The 20167-nt window shown below is 26.9% G+C and overlaps 1 protein-coding gene across 4 annotated transcripts in view; it reads right to left on the bottom strand.

Moving 5' to 3' along the window:
* Positions 1-19448, bottom strand: part of LOC129973069 (protein CBFA2T1-like) — a 92932-nt gene extending 73484 nt beyond the window's left edge. For 2 of the 4 annotated variants that reach the window (XM_056087431.1, XM_056087432.1), the window contains exon 1: positions 18892-19448. In XM_056087431.1, the coding sequence (XP_055943406.1) occupies positions 18892-18970 (79 nt within the window). In that variant the 5' untranslated portion in view covers positions 18971-19448. Of the gene's footprint in view, positions 1-11787; positions 12003-18891 lie in introns of those variants that run through there. The other 2 variants (XM_056087437.1, XM_056087438.1) reach the window with 1 other exon arrangement.
* Between the last annotated feature and the right edge of the window lie 719 nt (positions 19449-20167).

Raw genomic sequence — 20167 nt, 5'->3', positions numbered from 1 at the left:
TTCTATGTTCTTGAAATATTGGTTGGGTTACATTATTATCATAACAGTTTATTTGATGTTGTTGTTTTTTTTCACAAATTTCTGGAAGCAACAATTAAGTATCTTTTTCCTAGCTCTAACTCTTAAAACAAAATTGAATATTTTTAATGGAACAAATCATTGATTCTAGATAGTTGTATATTTTGTACTGAAACCGTTACCGTTTGTTTTGTTATACTTTGTTTACTCCGATGAAACTTCATGCTCACATTTTTTAGTGAAATACGGTATTCTTATGAATCTCTTTGCAAAACTTTTTACATACAACTAAATAAAAATGAATCAAAACAAAATTTGAAAGTAATAGTTTTAACTATTTCTTTGCAACAGCTAGTTGGTTTAAATCTTCAGATTATCAACTATATATATATGCATATAAATTAATAGAATAATAAATTATATTATTTCAAAAATTAAGATGATTAAATAAAAAACATCCATATCCTGCCATTAGTTTGTAACAGAATTTATTAACTTTTTTTCACTCGAGTCTTTTTTAATGTTAGAAAAAATAACTGGGATCCCATTTTGAAATTTAAAACTTTATAATGACTCCAAAACTAAAAGACCAATACAAAAATACATTTTCCGGCAATAATTGTATTTTCTTATTTATTTTCTGTACCGTTTAAGAAGATGGCATATTCTATTTTGGGAATATGCTACCATTAGGATTGATGGCCCAATAATCCATGGGAATCGTAGATATTAATGGATCCGTTTAATATTTGTATCGAATTCTAAAATCTATGAATAGTTTAATTTTGATTTATGCATTTAAAATTGCGATAATTCGGTGCATGTGTTTGATAAATCAATTATTTAACTACAAATAAAAATAATCAACAACTGGATGTAAAAATATTGGTAAGTTTTAGTAAAATTTTCAAAGAAAATTTTTGTTTGTTTAAAAATGTCTTATATATATTTTTATATATTGTACTCGTCAAGCAACATGATGAGAATCAAATTAAAAATGCTTTTAGTATTAAATCCCCTATAAAAAAACTGATGAAATAAAATGAAATCCGAAGTAGAACAGCATTTACGGTTCCGCGTAACAAGTATTACAAATAAAACTATGGCAAAGCAACTATGGCAAACTATAAAACTGTGGCAAAACCTGGCACTTATCGCCAGGTAAGTAGATATCATGGTAAGTTGATTGAAAAAAAAATTATGTATAATTATGGCGATTGTAACTCTAATTTCATTTGGCCTAGCATATCCAGTCAAGTCCTTGATTAAAGGATTAAAGAGAAAATGTGAATGTGGCATCAGCAATGGACCAAAGGCACCCAGAATGTTGTGCAACATCTAACATGGAAATTCCACTATGATTTTTCGTATGCAATGATTCTTTGAAGATTTTCAAGGAAAATGTCTGTTTATGTTTGTTTGCAGTAAGTCTTCCAGTAGACAGATCAAGCGCAGTAAGTAGTTGACAATTGATCAAGAGCTTCTATCATTCAGAAGATACACTCATTATTTTCTTTCCCTTCAAGTTTTTTGCCCATATTATTTTTTAACCTCTATAATACAAAAAACTTGATATTATTGATATTGTAACAATATTCTTCTAAGTTTATAGTATTCTAATAAAATGATATTAACAATCAATTTCGAACGATGAACCTTCTGCAAATATACAGAATATACAATTTTTATATTTCACGAGCCCAATTAGAGACATAATGCACACTTTAAGAATCCTGTTTTTTTTTCATAAAATTAGTGTACACAATACTCTTAATCTACTTAACAAGCAACTGTACGCCCAATAAAAATTTCTCCGATTCCATTACTTTCGTCAGTCAGTTTCCTCTTATCCGAGGCCAGCAGCAAATCACATCCCACTTCATCTGCTGCCGGGATTTCAATTCGGGACCTCTAGAGGAGCGAGGGGCGTCCCGCCAACGAAAGGCAAGGCCGCCCGCCCCTGAACATGCCGACAGACAGACAGAAAATAAAGGATGAAGTGATCAAAGCCGGGGCGACACGAAAAGCACGAATAATGGAGGCCGAACGCCCCAAACTTTTCCCTAAATGAAAAGGGAAATAAGGGGGGAGGGCATTGGTGAAAGCCCCTGGCTGTCAACTACAGGTCCGGCGCTTATAATGCACTCTTTTGCTCAGGTTTTGACAGCCCCGGCATTGGGGCGCAGAACCCCTTTGTTTGGACGCTAGGGCCTGCAGCTGACAGGGGCTTCTAATGGTGCAGAGATATATCCTCTGAGCACTTTTCGCACTCTCTTGCTCTATCGCTCTATCTTTCCTATTTTAGCCGCTCGTTCTATCCCGTATTTCTTCATCTTCAGCCATCTTGGCCTACATATATAGATATATCTATCGGGGTATATTTAAGAGCGGGGAAATGGGGTATTTTTACACTTGTAAGAGGATACGTTTAAGCTCTTTTTTTTCTCCCCTATTTCTGAGGGAGATGTGCTGTTCTTTTCGCTGTTAAAAGTGGAGAGGGTAATGTACGATTTGAAATTAATCCCTCGTTATCTCAATGCTCAGAACATAACATTCGATATTTTGGGTTATCTTTAGTTATTATTGATTCTCATACTTTGGAGAATTATTTCGTAATAATTTCGTCATGTTATAAATGTTACACATTATGTTCATAAATTATTTCATCAAAAAAAATAAGATATCTTAATAAGATATTAAAAATATTTACATCTATAGATAACTTAATTAAAGCGCCTTTATTTTCTAGTATAGAATAATTTTTTAATTTCTGCTTTAAAGGGAAAAATTACATACCGTAGTAAAAAAAAATCAGTTAATATTGTATGGGCTACTAAAGGTGTGACGATTAATGCATGCTGTGAAACTGATCACTAGATATGAGTTCTTAAAAAAAGGTCAAAAACTAATAAGTAAAAAAAAAAAAATACTTAGATTTAATTAGAATTTAAATATATTTTAATGAAATGGTTTATAATATGGGCGATGTAATTGCTCAGACATTACTGTAATATTCATATTTTCAATAGACTAAACAATTTTCCCAATGAAAAAATAATAACATTCCTTTCTTATCTTACTCAAAAATCCCCGTACTTGATTTTGGATACCCATCGATATAAATGATTTCTATATATTTTTTTAATGTAAATTATTTGTTTTAAAATATTTAGTGAACAACTTATGTAGTTACTAAATATCACAATAACTCTGAATTATATAATTAGAATAGTGAATCATATTCTAATATAACAGAGTATTAAAGTTTTATATTAATGCAAAGAAATAATGATAGATGGCAGCCAAAAATTTGAACATGTAATGCGTTAACAATACACATAACAACAATACATATAACATTTTTTCTCAATTATATAGTACTTTTTTACATGCAACAGTACATTTATTTATTTTTAATTAAGTAGTTATATCAAATTGACAAAATAGTTAATTATCTTATTGTTTCGATATTATTTCATTCCCCTAACACCTAAATATGAAATGAAAAAACTTTTGCAAAAGCAAACATCAGTGAATTATTACTGCTTTAGGTTTCCATAACGTGCTAATTTATTTATAAAATATTATAATTTATCCAGCTAGATTTAAACTACACAGGAAAGTAAAATAAAAAAAAATTGATTTCTGTCCTAGTTCCATTTAAAAAAAAAAAAAAAAAAAAAAAAAAAAAAAAAACCTTTCATCTGACTTTAGAAGTCATATTAAAAATATCCGACATGTGAGATTCTTCTAGTAAGAATGATTCATTTAAGATAAGATAGAAAAAATTACAGGGAAGAACTAATTATATTAAATATCTAGAAATTACATTATGGCTAATAAAATAATAGCAATAAAAATTAAAGAAATGCTGCGCATGAATCAAATAAACAAAAAATAAATTAATCATATCTGAAGAGAACAATAAAGTGTGAACGAATCTAAGTAAATTAGTTGTTTCAATATTAAATAAAAAAAGTGATGGAAAAAATATAGATAATAAATAAAAGAGTTTAAAAAAATATAAATAAAAGAATAATAAAAAATAAGAATTTTAAAGAAAAATAACTGCATAAATAAAATCTGAAAAAAATACAATTCCCATAATATCGTGTAATATTCTTAAAAATGCATTTCAAGTTTAATAAAAACAGCAGATGAACCAGAAGCATAATAAGAGGTTTCCAGCAAAATAATTATTTGCATTAAGAAGTAATTTTTAATTCCACTTATAACAACATTTATATAATTTCTACGTTATCGTTAGTGCATTTTTAAAACAATTTCTAATGGTGTTTCTGCGGTCTTTATAGAAATTATGTAAAAAATAGTTGAAAATGGTGGTACATTTTATATAAGACATCATCTTTCTTTTTAAATAAATGAGAATTCTAAATTATAATACCGTATATCACATTCATTTGGCTAATCCTATATTGAACAATAAATAATTTTAATTTTGCTAAAATTTGTTTTTAAAAAAACTTATAATTTATTAAAAGGAATTAAAGGAAAAGGATTTAAAATTTACGAAATGCTCTATCCCCATGTTTTGAAACATTAATGTAGTCTTTTATATTTGTTTTATTTTATATTCAAAAATTCCAAAAATTATTATTTAAAATTTTTTATTGGAATTTAACAGTAATTACTGTCTTTTTTTCCTTTTTTATGTATAGCTTTTAGATAAGATTATTATCTAAACATTTCAATAATTTTACATTTTATGCGCATGTTTGAAGTTTCTTATGAACCAAAAGGTTAAAGTGTATGCCTACTGCATTCCGAAGGAGTGAATCAGACTCATACCAATTTTTTTTCTAAAAACTATTTAATGTCATTCGAAAATTAATAAAATAATAATAATAATAAGATATAAAAGTATCGAGCTTATTCCAATTTCTTAAATAAATAAATATTTATTTAAATGCCTAAAAATTAATTGGAATGAACATTAAAATGAAGAAGGGTATAATGAAGAAATGCGAATAGAATATTATGTTAATATTTTCTTATTAATATTAGGTGGTAAAAGAAGAAAAAAAATATCAAATTTGTATCTTGTACTTGCAATTAATATCATGTAGTAATTAAATCAAATGAAACAGCGAATAAATAATTATTCCTTCGAATGCGTTAAACTAAGGAAATGATAGAAGGCATACAGGAAGATGAATATGCTGTCTTACATAATAGGAAACACGTTAATATATTTTATCGTTGGTATATACATTTTACACATCAACTGAAAACTTTTAAGAATAAATAGAAAAATCACTGTTATAAATATACAAAAGTTCTAATTTCGGATAATATTTCAAACAAAATGAAATATTTAAGTATTCGCTTTTTTTTCAATTAACTTCTTTTTAATCGAAAGCTAAAACTGTCCTGTTCACCCAAATTGAAGTTATAAATGATTAGACTGAAAAAAAATTCTAAATAAATTTTGCTGATTTTAAAGATCTTGAGGATGCTGATTTGAAAGATAATGTCACTTTTGCCGAATTCTCTATGGTTTTCAGAATAATGCAAATTCTCAGTCTTTTAATGATGTCTGAGATATTAATTCGTATTGCTGATTTTAATTTTATTGAATTGTTTGCCTATTTTATTCATTTTACTACTTCATTTATATATTTAATGACTCAATCGAGATTATAAGAAGCAATGTTTTAATATGAGAACTTTAATATGAGCAAGGATCGGGAATGTTAATATTCAAATTAAATGGGAAAAACTATTTAAAACTTAATGTTAAAATAATCACTTAGAATACTAAGGTAAAGAAAATTCTTTTATAATTTATTAAAAATCCAGAACTTGTATATTGCAATGATATTCCTCATCTTTCTTCTTCTTATGGGTATAGAATATGAATTAGGAGATTAAAAGCTTTTTTACAAGTAGTTCAACCAAAAAATTTGAAATGTCAGTTAACGCACAGCGGTAGTAATTTTCATTCGTTGCTGATTGCTGCCTCCACAAAAATTTAGGGAAAATATGAAAATTTTAAAATAGTTTTGTAGAAGCTCTATTCTATTTGCTTTGATTTAAAGATAGTCAATTTCGTACCGGTACAAAATAAAATTGGACAAAAAAAATATCCATGTTCCATTAGCTAGTGAGACAGTAAAGCAGACAGAGATCGTTGCATAAAGTGAAGTAGCCATTAAGAGAAATGCTGACTATAGGTACAGTGAAGATATTCAGAGAGCCATTGGATGAGAAAAATAAGATAATTATCACATTACATAATGTAAAAACGTGGATAACTGGAACAATTCATCAAGGCACATAATAAAGATGATTACTGTTTCCAATACATTTGTAAAGCGTTTTCTGCATAAAGGGAGAAAAGGAATTTTCTGTTTTAACTAGAAACAGGGATTTTTTTTATGATCATCTAATTCCTAAGCTCGTTAAGATTGAAAATTTTAAATATCCATGATTAACATTTTGAGTAATTATGTTTAATCTTACTTGCCAAGAATTTTTTGCGAAGAAGAGAACAATGAACTTAAAGATTTTGAGAAATGGGCAGCAAATATAAGCATAAAAATGTGTTTTCTATACAGTCAATCGGACAGATTTCCAGTCAATCTGGGACATTTTAATACGGAACAAAGCAAGAGGTTCCACCAGAGTATTATAGTAATGGAAAAAAGTAAATGAAATAAGAACTACCAGATAGGTAGTTCACTTATACAATAGCAGAATATTACCGCAACACGAAACCTTTACTATACTTGAAATTATACAAGGTACTCTCCCTTTAATTAAATAAACCAATTCATTTAGTTTCCATTTTATTAGACTTAATACAATAATCATCATAATTTTAATATTTGCCTGTGTTTCTTTAATAAAATTTAAAGCAATACCAGTTTAAATTCTTTAATAACTCTAAAATGTGTAAATTTCTTTGAAATTCCAAAATTGTGATTTTCAGACAAATCTGACTACATTTACCGTTTACTTGCATTTGAAATTCAAATGATTTTTGGAGACAAATTTAATTTTAAAAAAAGTAGGCCGATCGTTAAATTAGATTATCTGCCTTTATGTTAAGCGGAAGATTTTATGTTAATAATTTGTTCATTCCATTAAAAGCAAAATATTATCAACTAGCATTAACTCATACCATTAATACCAAAAATGTATTTATGTATTAATGCATTAATGTTATGGAGTATTTGCCTGGAGTTACCATGAATACATAATAATTAAATGCTCTTACATAAATAATTGCAATATATAAATTTTCCAGATTTCCTTTCCGATAATCCTTTAAGTTTGTGTTTGCAAGTTAAAAAAAATACTTCTAAGAACAAAAAAAAAAAAAATAATAATAATAAACATTACAAATGCACTAAGGACCAAAATACTTAAAAGAACAAATATATTTTCCGATTTCTATTCTGTTTTTTCCTTCTTCTGGATTAGCGAGCTCTTCATGAAAGAAGACAATAAGCAGACGATTTTTTTTATGCGTGGAATCTGGCATCGGCACAACGGGCGCCATTTCGGCCACATGTGGCTTACTCTGACTGATACAAAACAGGTGGAAAATTCGCGGTCAGCTGGAGAATATCCGTTCTTTCGGTTTTCTATTAAACTTGGTGGTAATTCCATATATAGACAAAGAGGTTTGTTTTGCGTTAGGAATAACTGGAATTATTGAATATGCATTCTACTGAGAAAAAACAGTATTTTTACTTCAGTCTATTAGTTTAATGCATTTCATGCAATGCAAAGAAAAGCTAAAACAAGATCTATTTTATTCGCACGAACTATTTCAAAAATATTGCATTTTCTTTATATTAAACTCTTACTGATATACTGGAATATATCTTACAGAATTTCTAATTCAAAAACTGGATTAGAAATAGAATATGTTAAATATGGAACAACCAAAAGTACCGGAAATATTGATAGTTTTTAACAGTACTATTATTTTTTAAACGATTAAGAAAAACTAATATTTTTCACAAATCCGAACCTAAACTGTTGATTTGCTTCCATAATTGCCATCATTTACTTATGTAATTTTGGAAACATTTTTCACCACAGTCATGATAATTTATACTTGAATAAATATATTTAATAAATTAGCTAAATTAAATAACGATTGTAAGTAAGAAGAAAAATTTAAAATGAGAGAGAATTTTCTTTTAAATGAAAGGAAGCTGGTAAAGAAATTCAATAATTATTGAATTTGCAATTTTTAAAGTTTTCAATGAATTGAATAACAATGGTAGGTTGAAAATTGTTGTACATCAAGTCTTTAATTTTTAAATATTTATTAAATGAAAACCGCATCTAATAAAATCGTAAGCTATTGAAATGAAATTTTTAACACTATTTTTCAAAAAAATTAAATTCCACAAAATAGCGAAATTTTCCTTTTTATGAATTACATAGCTCCGTATAATAGTTCCTAATAAAACAATTTGTTAATATGAAGTATTTAGTTACTTCCGATATTTTTGGAAAAATGTTACAATTTTAGAATTTACAATTTTATTTTTACTTCTGGTTTTACTTTTAAAATTGCAAGTGATATTTTAAAAATACACTAGTCAGTAAACAAAGTTATAAGTTTAATGTGAAAATTTATAATTTATTTCTTTAAAAATATTTTTTTTCTTTAACGTGACAGTACTGATTACAAATTAAAGTAAATTTTGCAGATTAATATAATGCGGGACTTAATTTTTAAATTATTAGAAACTAAATGCATTATACCTGCTTAAAGTGAGAATATGGAAATATAATATGCAAAATATGGATTCGAATTTAAGTCTTCAAAGAAATAAGTTACCAATAAAAAAGAAAGAATCTTTATGACATAGACGCTTAAACACATATGATGGCATTGGATGAAAGATTTTTTAAATACTATTCAATTTTAAAATAAAATACTGATGTAAAATAAGATTATTACTGTGTAAATAATGAAATCAAATTTTTAATTGAAATATTTAAGTAATATGAATCAGATTTTGGAATATAATTAATTCCACAAGCTAAAATTTAAAAAATAGACAAAATAGACTATAATTCCTTTTTTTTTACAGATATTATTGCATGAAGATAAGTTTGGTTAGTTGAAATTAAAAGAAAAAAAAAAAACTAAGAGCGACCGCATATCTTGGAGGATGTAATTCGCATTTCTAATCTTTAGTAGCAAAACAATCTGATGAAATATATGCCTTTAGAATAATTCTTTTTTAAAAGTGCAAAGATTAGTTTCTGTATTATTTTTAATTTTGATATACGTTGCATGAACACTAACGCAAAATTAAAAAAGACAAAGCGAAATAACAAGACAATAAACGAGACCAATTGCAAAACAGTTTAAATCAAGAGGATAGACATTGAAAGTAAAGAAAGTGAAATCATTCCTTTGAAGAAACAGTAAATAGGTAAATTAATTCAATTTAACCTTTATCATTTGTTAAGAAAGGATTGCAATAACTGAATAAATCGAATTTTGCCGTAAATTTATTCGTCCATAAATTTCTAAAATTTGAGACATTTTAACACTCTGTAATTATAGCATTTTTATGAAATTTGGTTTTGAGGAATTTATTCTTAAAATGATATATTAATTCATAAAAAAAGTGCGTAAAAGATAGTAAACATTCATTCTTGTTAATGAAACTCCAAAAGCTTCAATTACGTGTCACTTTTTGTAAACATGCGCAGTTCCAAAAAAATTTTAGTTCAACTCTCATGTCCAATATTATAAGATTTTATTGAATTTTGAGAGTAACTTCTTCAGTAAAATGGGTATTAATTAAAAATTTACATTCCAAAAATCTCAAAAAAATTCACTGATTATGATGTAATTCTAGAGGAACATTTCGTTTATTTAATAATTAAAGTTTTAAATTAAAGTTTGCATTGCTTCTAATTTTGGCTCCAATATTATTTTTTTTTTCTCTGTTGCATTTGCAAAATTGCACAAAATATGGTACAAAATATTTCATAAAGAAAGTATTTTTAATTCACTGAAAAATAAAGACATTTTAATTCTTAAATATATTCAAAAGAAATGATAATCATTTTTTTAAATAACAATGAAAAAAAAGAAGTTTTATCAGAATATGCTATTCTATTCTATGTAAGTAACATTAAATAGAGAGCAAGATTTGTGGAAATTTTTTATCTAATTTCCCCATTTTCCTCAATTTTCAGTTCTCAATGTTTCATGAGCAACATATAGAAATTCTTAATACATTAAAAGTTAAAGGTATTATCGGAAGTTTTATAAGTTTTATAATAAAAGAAATTTAAAATTTGCATTTAAGAATTATTGAAAGCAAATGGATGACAACAGACTATTTACTTTAGCATTAAATTTGCTTTTTATTGAAATTTTATTCATATTTTCATTTTTTTTAAATGAAATAAAAATTTATACATTTAGAGTAATAAAACAATGCGTAATTAGTTTCATCATCTGTGTAAAATCAGAATAAATTTTATGCTACAGAAATTCCAATTACGAATAGATTTTCCTGAAATGTTGCTCATAAAGACTGTAAATCAAAGAAAATTTATAACGAAATTTTTTATAAAAAAAGTGACAATCAATTGAATTAGTTAATTTTGTATTACTTAAAAATTGAGTTTCCATACATTTAACACATCGTTGTTTTTAGTGTTGCCATCCTTGCTGAATAAAAGTATCGGTTATATTTTTAATCTCTTCATTTATTTGCCTCCAAATATCCACCTATAATGCAAATTATTTTATTATTTTGAAAAAAAATTATCAACTATTTATCGAAAAAAATTAGCTCCGACGGTTTAAAAATTTCAGAATGCAATAGAAAATGTAAATAATTATACATAATTTATCTGGAATCTAACAGATTTCAGGAACAAATATTAAAATATAAATTTTATAATATTAAAGTATTATCTTGTTAAATTTTATTTATTTTTTCAAAATTCTGTGTATATCACCTAGTTATGTAGTATAATTGAGTGTTCACACTTATGTAACATAAATGTCTAGTCAATTTCCTCCCCTATTATAGTTTTAAACAAACATATTTTGAAAAACAATCGGGCTTGTTGTACTTAAACTTATTCAATTTCAAATAAGTGTCTCTCTGAATTAATGGTATTGAAAATACTATTTTGCTTTACAAACTAATTAATCAAATACATATGGAAATATTAGAAAGGAACGATTTCTTCAAGACTTTCAATATTTCAGGTAAAATATGTACTTTATAGTGTATTTTGGAGTTAGTGCTATTTATATTCACCACGTTCTTTAGACTCTAGTTATCAAAGTGTGCGCTTATATATATATATATATATATATATATATTCTTATGAGTGGAATTTTTAACAAATATTTCAGAATAGAATTTGAATGAAATAAATGAAAGGAATAGTTTGATTCATTTTAATATATTAGCAAATAACATTCAAAAATGAAACATTTGTTTCATTGATATTTTATCAAAAATATTAGCTATTTATTAAAAAAAAATTTTAAGTATATCCTATATTTGAAATTTTTTTTTTTTTTTTTAAATTACATTTAAATTTATCGAATTTTTGTCAAAGTACTTTCTTTTTCCAAAAGATTAAATAACTGAATATCTTTTTATATATTTTATTTGTTGCAAATTATATTTGAAACTGGTCCATTCGCAATTCTTGGAATTCAACCAACTTTAATTCTACTTCAATAAACGCCGAATTCACGATTTAAAACAACACCATTCAGATGAAATTACTCACCGGCAAAAATTGGCGGCTATTGATAAGTTCTAAGCAATTTTTCCTCCTTTTATCTACAGCGCACAGCACCGAAAACTCGAGTCAAAGTTAATCAACTTAAAAACCATCGGCTCTTGAACTCGGCACTGATGCACCTTGCGTGGAATTTTAGGTCCGTTATTCAGGTTCAATCTTTCCTCTTCTTGTGCATCTGGCATCTGGATTTCACGCCTCATGGGTTGCCACAACTTACGGGACTTCAATCAACGCAGCGCCAAAGCTCTCGCCAATTTGGCAAACTCCTAGTGATTGATTCCGTCGCCAAGCACACAGTGTTTTTTCGTTTTTCATCTCTTTGTGAAGTTGATCTCTTGAGTGTTCAGCTGTCAGTTCAACCAATTAGCTTTGATCGATCGCGCCAATGACAAAATAATGGTACGTTTTAGTATCGGGTTTGATAGAATTTGTTTTCATTCTTGATCAATTAATCAGAGTTGTTTACAATTTGTGACGTCAGAAGATTTTTTTTAAACAGATTTCTTGTTCTCGATGAAAAATTTTACTTGTTTGCAAGTTATTGATATATTCATCTTTAAAACGATTAAACATGCGAAAAGAAGTTGCGTAAAATATGCTAGAAGTTCAAAAATTTCTTACAATTTTATATTGTTTTTATTCCGAGAAAACAAATTTAATATTTTTTTATTAGTAAGATGGCTGATTTAAAGTCGTATGACTTTTTTTTTTCTTTTTCTAACAAATGTTATATTGATTTGAAAGATTCTGAAAAGATTAATAATAATTTAATCATTTAATTTTGAACATATTTTTTTTTCATTTTTAATTACTTATTTTTTTTTTCAAAACTATATTTTATGCAAAATCACAAAATATAAATTTATATACATTCTTCTAGATTTCATATTCTTTCCTTCTCAATCCTTTCTTTTTTCATTTCTTTTCTTTTTTGTTTCCAGTAAGATATTTTTCGAAATGATCTTGTTCTGGCATACACTGTATCAGAATATTTTGCTTTAGTTCTGTCAATCCAAATATGATGATAAATCACCGAATGTCATTTAATTATGAAGCCGAACAACTACATTGATAAAATTTTGAATCTTAGCATGTGCTGGTTAATAAAAGAAATTTCGTGACAAAATATGATTATTTCATTAAAAAAATAAACTATAAGTTAAATAATTGATAATTTGAAAGTGTGTCTTTAAAAGTTAAAAAAATCGTTATTGTAAAAATATGCCATTTTTAATTACATTGATTTTAAGCAAAATTATATGAATAGTATCGGGAAATTTCAACACTTTTTTTAATATTTATATTCTAGACTGATTCAAAGTTCATATCTTAAACTAAAGTAATCTTTCAAAATACATACAATAATTTGAATGTTTTCCGAAGATCTTCATATAATTAAAAAGTCTCGAAATTGGAACAATGTTTAATACCAGCATTTGAGAATTATCGCTATCATTTTTAATCAAAGAAAAATATTAGTTTCAACTAAGAATATACAGAATACGACGAATGAATCTTTTATTGAATGTGTGTGCGCAAAAATTAAAGGTTTAATTGCGATTAAGGTATAAAGCATAATTGTTTAAAATGTTTCATTGCATAATACATTATTAGATAGTTTTATTCAGTTATATAAAACATAAATACTAAGATTAAATTTTATTTATATAAACAAGAATTAAATACTATTTTTCCCCTCTAAACTACATTTTTTCCAAACTACAGGATTGCCTTCATTTTATTTTTCCACAAATACTGTGAAGCATAAAAAACATTCTAGTAAAAAATTCTTGGCAACGAGTTAAATTTTGTTAATTAAAATTAATATTTCCATTGCGCATGCGTAGTGTGTGAATTAAACAATATATGGGTTTTTAGAATTTATTTAGCTGACTGAATTTCAGGAAACTAAATCATGAGAAAGAGACATATTTAAGTAAGGTGAATTCTATCTTATTGATAGTAAAAAAAGGAAGAAAAAAAATGCTTCTCTAAATTGAAAATATGCAGTTTTAAAATTTCCTGTCATTTAGAAATATTTTAAAAAATTATTTTTCATTTAAGATGGAAAAGATTGGATTTTGACTTTGAAAATGCTTGTTTCCATACTCCAAATTATAATGTTTAAATTCCTGCTTATAATCTTAAATGTCGTATCATTCTTTAAAAATCATATAAATGACTTATGGGATAAGTAAACCTTCTGTAATTAAAAAAAATTGTTTGGTACTTCTAGTACGTTCTGTAATTCTTCGAGAAACTACATATAGATAAATTTTGGCAATAAATTGGTGCAAAATTATTCTAACAAAAATAAATTTGCAGACGACTGAAAGATCTTACGTCATTTCCAAAGTTAAGTACAAATTCTGTTCGCTCATACTGAATTAAAAAAAAAAAACGTACAAATGGAAGTTTGTAACAGTTAAATAATTAAATTTTCATTAATAAAAAATATGAAAATATTTTTAACTCGAGCAACACTGGGTATATTATACAGTATATAATATTTTTGATGAAAATTCAGTAATGTAATATTAATATTCAAATCAAAAATGCACGGAAACTGCAATATACTCTTATCTTAAGGGCTAGACAAATATTGTCTTAAATTGAGAAGTTTGTGGAAAAAGAAAAATACTTTCCACATTTTTTTCCCTGCTCATTTGAAGGTAAAATTTCTTTTTTTATATGGACTGTCCAGGTGTTTACATAATAATTTCTATTTTCCACATTACAAAGCTACAATTTAATGACAAAACCGTATCCCAAGTTTCGTCTATGAGGCTTGTTCTGTTTTTCATTTATCGTCTTCACGTGAGCTTGAACGCAAAAAATGTGATGCATATTAAAGACAACATATAAAGTTTTATTTGTGTACCGGTTCCATTTATTTATCATCTTATTTACAAATGGACCGATAGACATGCATGCGCAGTTTGAAACGTGTTCTTTAGTAGATTCGGGAGGGTCTGAAACGCAGAAACTCATAGAAACGAGGTCGATTTTTTGTAAGATTTTAATACATTTCTTTATACTTCATAAACAAGAAATTAAAAAGAATAACTGGTACTATAGCCTTGGAATCACTTAAAGAGCGAAAGTATATTAATGAAAGAGGGAAGCGCGTATAAAACTCTTCAAAATGAATATTTGCAATAATTCTAATTTTCAATGGGTGCCTTCTCTTTTGAAAGAGACGATATTACCCAAGAGTACTTAAAAAACCACAAATTTTTTCAAAGATATAACAAAAGGCGAAACAAAAATGCAACAAAAGGGAAAGGAATATTTTAAGTCAAAAATTAAAATGTCAATCAAAAGAACATATAAAGAACACGATATTAATTATTTCAAATTCAACAGAAATAGGTGAGAAACTAAGAAAAATTATTTGAAAGTGTTAAGATATAAAAACTCGTGCTAGAAATTAAATTCAGAACCATTGCTCTATTATGTAAACTGTGAAATAAATTACTCAACAAGTTACATTGAATTACAGTACTAAGAAAGAAAGAATTTTTTTAAAATTTAATTTAATTTTATATTATGAAACCGATTTCCTTTTCATATTTCAATTCTAAAGGGGGATGTTTTGATTTTGAAACATTTAAATAGGCAAAAATTTTATTTAATCCAATGTTAAAATGAATATTTTCCTTTTTTTTTTTTTTTTTTTGTTGTTGTTGCATTCTTTATTTTTAGTGAGAAATAACAAACTAAAAAATAAAAAAAAGATAGTTCATAACAAGACTTTCTGCAAACACAATCATGCATGTTTTTTTCCCTTGGGAGTACTCTTCAGGTAAAATAAGTAAATAAAAATAAAAACATATTTATTCATAGCTTTATTTTTTTTTATTTGAAAAATACCTGAAAGTCGCAAAAATCAAAAAATAAATTTTTAAAAGTTATTTTCAATTCATAATAATAAAAGAATTTTAAAAATATTTTTTTACCAAATCTGTATTAAATTTTTTAACCTAGCGTCCTTTTTGCCCATATTTTTTATTAAAGATAATTTTAAATAAGAAAATAATATCAAATTACTTTCCGATATTATTCAGCACTAATCACAACTCAACTTTTACATTTCAATCTAGACAAAATCTCGAATAACACCTTAAAATAGAGAATTGTAATGAGGAAAAAGAAAAAGAATTTTTTTTTAGTTTTATTCTTTCCAGTCATTCGAACATAATATCAGATTTCTTTTTCATCATCCATGGATTTTCTTATTCTTGTTCTCATCAGTAACGAAAGAATACCTTCCATGCGATGATAGTACAGAACGGAAAAGAGTAATGTATTTACATATTTATTAGAGACAACCAAACAATAACTATATGAGATACGGTGTCTCTAATAACTATTCAATTAGTCCTGCTTAGAGGCAAAAAAACTGCAATTGCAGCACCTATGCAATCCTCAAAATTAGATTAATTTGATTAACATTCTGTCGCAAAATTACATGAGTGTAGTTTTGGGGAAGATGTATGATTTTGATCACTGGTTAAATGAAAAGAGGGACACTTTATACGGTATCTCATTCCCCAAACTTCCCAATATACCAACGTGAAAACACTTAGGATGCATATACCAGCTCCACATGTACCGCGGGTCGTCGGCGGAAACTGGATGCGATCTTCCAATTCGTTTGATTTAAATAATTTAAAATAAAATATTTTTTGATAAAAGACATTCTGAAAATGAAGGAGACATAAAAGTTTCAAGAACCCTAATATTGTTCAATGCAATCCCCTTTTGGAGACTCGGCGAGCAGTTAAAGAGACACAGATAGAAAAGAAAAAATTGCAACAATATTGCACCTTATTCTCACTACACCATCAGTAATACGTGGGCGAAAAGTCGCCAATTTCGGCTTCTGTCTACCTTCAAGTTCTCTTCTCAATTTCTGGCAGCAAGCGCCGGCAGCTGTGACAGACAGCGTCTCTCAACCAGTGGCAAGCCGACCTCTGAAAGCCTCTCTGCCAATCAGAGGCCTGCACACTGCGCGCTCAATAACTACAGAAATGCTGCCGTTATTTAGCGATCAGAGGGGGTAGGCAGCGACTAGAGTGAGTTTTAAGCGCTTTTAGTTTTGTTTTTCATACCTACCGGTGTTTCTTTCTTTCTTCTGGCAGTTGGAAGTTTTGCTGTTCCTTCCTGCCTTATTTGTTTTTAAATTGACGCGGTGTAATTTTTGGAAATTTCTCTGGAGGTAACACGGGGGAAGTAATTTATTTTTTAATAAGACTGCAGAACTAATTAGTTAGTATCCTAATTTCAGTTTTAGTTGTTTGGGTTGCCACTCGTTTGAGGGAAAAACAGATTGTTTCAATTAATTTAAATCGCATTAATAGTGCATCTGTTATTTCTTATTTACTTAGTGACGCAAAAGATTCTTTCGTAAACCAAAACTAGAGCATAATTATGCACTATAAATCTTCTAAAATTAGTGTACTAAAATTTTGTTGCTGAACTTTAAGTGTTGGAAGTGATCAAAATTTACTAAGCCGTCACAAAAATTAGTTAAAATGTATTTTTGATGATTTAATAATTTGGAGTAACATTTGTTCATTAAAACGAACACTAGCAAGTAAACATACAAGCATTTAATTTTTAAAAAATTTGCTTTCTATGCATTAAAAGATAAAAGTTTCGAAACCCTTTATTTTATTTAAATAAAAAATTAGCAAGTCATTCTCTCTCTCTGCCTTTAACTCTTTTATTTCACTACTATAATGTAAACTATAAAGAATAAAGAAATAAAATAAAAAAATCATTTTCCCATTCCAAACAGAAATGAAAATTTTTATTTGGAACATTGAATCTCTAATTTTTTTTTTTATTTCATGAATTTACATAATTATTTTTTCGATACATAAATTAATTTGGCACTAATGAATGAATTAATGTTCACATGATGGACATCAAATGAAATTCAAAAAAAAAAAAAGAAAGAAAGAAAGAAAGAAAGAAAGGAGGGGAAAAAAAAGACATCGCAACGCATTATAGGCTGGGCAGTTATATAGGAACTGGCATATATACTTGCCTTTCTAACATGTCAATGATATGAAAATTGACTCCATAAAATTTAAGTAATTGGAAAGCATTGAATGTTGTTATGAATTATTAGAAGGACATATAAAATGATTGAAAACAATGATTTTCTCAAAAAAATGCATAGTCTTATGAATACGCTTATATATTAGATCGTGCATTATGTTAAACAAAGCTAATCTTTTCTAATATAAATACATGGAAGTTTTAAACAGTTGTTTCAGTTTAAGAAAATCCGTATGTTACATATACCCTATGTTAGAGGAGATAAGCTTCAAATGTTAATATATATATATAATAATAATTATTATTATAACTATAACAGCAACTCATATTTTGCTATTTAAAAAATAAAGAAAATGAATTCATTAATATAATCGACACTACTATCTAAAATTAAACCTATGCAAGCTTCTTTACAATTCTCTTTTATATTACACATTTGATAGAAATTATTTAAGTAACTATGGAGTTTATAATCAATGTTTAAGATTAGTGATAATTTTCATATCAAAAATTGTAATAAAAATATAAATATATATATACGAAATATTAGAGTTTCAATATTTAAGATCCATACAGATTGTTGTAACGCAAGAAGGATTCAACAATTTCATCTCAATTTTCTAATTAATTTTTATTATTTGTTATCAGATTTTTATTATTTTTTTTGCAAATCGGCTTAAAATAATTAATCATTTTTAAAAAAATTCAGAAATTTGGTAAATGGCATTGTGACTGGCTACAATGTGATAAAATAACATTATTCGTATAATTTTTCTTATTTACTTATTAAATATAAATGCTTGATATGAATATCATTATTTTAAAAGAATATTAAATGTAGCAACTACTTTTCAAAATTATTAACGATTTTTTTTTCCTAATTGCTATTAGGTAATTATTTATTCGATAAAAGTTACAATTTGCGCGCCATACAATAACAATTTATCCTGCTTGTTCCAAAATACATTTATGAATCACTAATGCTTGTTAAAGATATAGTTATATAAAAGAATAAATTACCTGCGTAAATATGAGGCGTAGGGCTCACCATCTGACGTGAAAAAAAGGACCTTGGCATAGTCGTTAACAAGGAATTCATATTGCACTCGAACAAGTTCCGTCCAATCGAAAAATTCACACAAAAACATGAAGAACTAGTTCCAAAAACTTCGCGCCTTGCGAGATCACATAGTTGAAAAGTCACATTTTTGGTAAAAGAACATAGTTAAGATCCAAAATTATAATCCTTCGATGAAAATATAAATTCAAATATCTTGAACAATTTGTATTTCTCGTATAAGTCCAAAGCAACACTCACACTTTTGGAAAAATTTGTTGATATTTTCACATCCAACAACAAAACAAAAATACTTTTATCAAATGAATTAAATAAGAATTATTCTTCAGTATTGGATCATATAGTAGTGTCATGGCAATACGAATCAGGAACAACAAGAACGCAAAACGAATTAAACAGGAAATTAAAAAAAAATGTATAAAAATCGTTTGATCTTCTTACAGGCAAGGTAAAATACACCTAAACTTCTCGCTGCGACGAATAACACCAAACTGAAACTTCCAAGCGGTCTTTGCAACACCCCAGAGAGTTTGTGGGGAGGGAAACAGAACACGCGTTCAAAAGGGGGAAAGAAATACACGGGAGCGGGGAAAGGAAGGGGGGGAGAGGTTCATGAAATACTAAGCGCAGCTGGGCAGCTGATTCAAGTTTTGCTGCTGTTACTACTACAACTACCAGTGACACCAAATCACATGTTCTAAATGAGGATTGTACGTAGTGCTTGATTTGATATTTTTTCCTTGAATTTCGCTTAGCGTCTTCCAAAAAAAGAAAAGCTCTTTATTTTTATATTATTTGCTATAAAGTTAAATAGTTTTCGAAAGTGCTTTTGAGTTATTGAACCAAATATGTCGTAATACCGAGACAAACATGAAGCATGCTATATATTTTAATCATTGTTTCGTATAATTTATATTTATAAACTATAATTTTGATTTTTAAAAAATAACTTCTTTACTTCTTTAAGTCAAAGTAACATAAGAATGCATTAAAGTTTTATATAGTGATTAATTAAATAAAACCTATTAGCTTAAATAAATAGATCTTCTATAAAAAAGATACATTCAGTCTATAAAAAAAAAACTGATACTGTTGAATATTTAATGTTTTTCTTCATAAAAGCTATAATTTTTTATTTAGTATGACTGTATACATATCAAGGTATAAAAAGTAATTGTAATAATAGCAGATTTTGCAAATAATATTTAAAAAATTAAT

Source organism: Argiope bruennichi, chromosome 6 (genome assembly GCF_947563725.1).
Source record: "Argiope bruennichi chromosome 6, qqArgBrue1.1, whole genome shotgun sequence".
Taxonomy (NCBI): Eukaryota; Metazoa; Arthropoda; class Arachnida; order Araneae; family Araneidae; genus Argiope; species Argiope bruennichi.
Note: the sequence above shows the minus strand (reverse complement) of the source record. Positions and strands in the feature narration are given on the sequence as shown.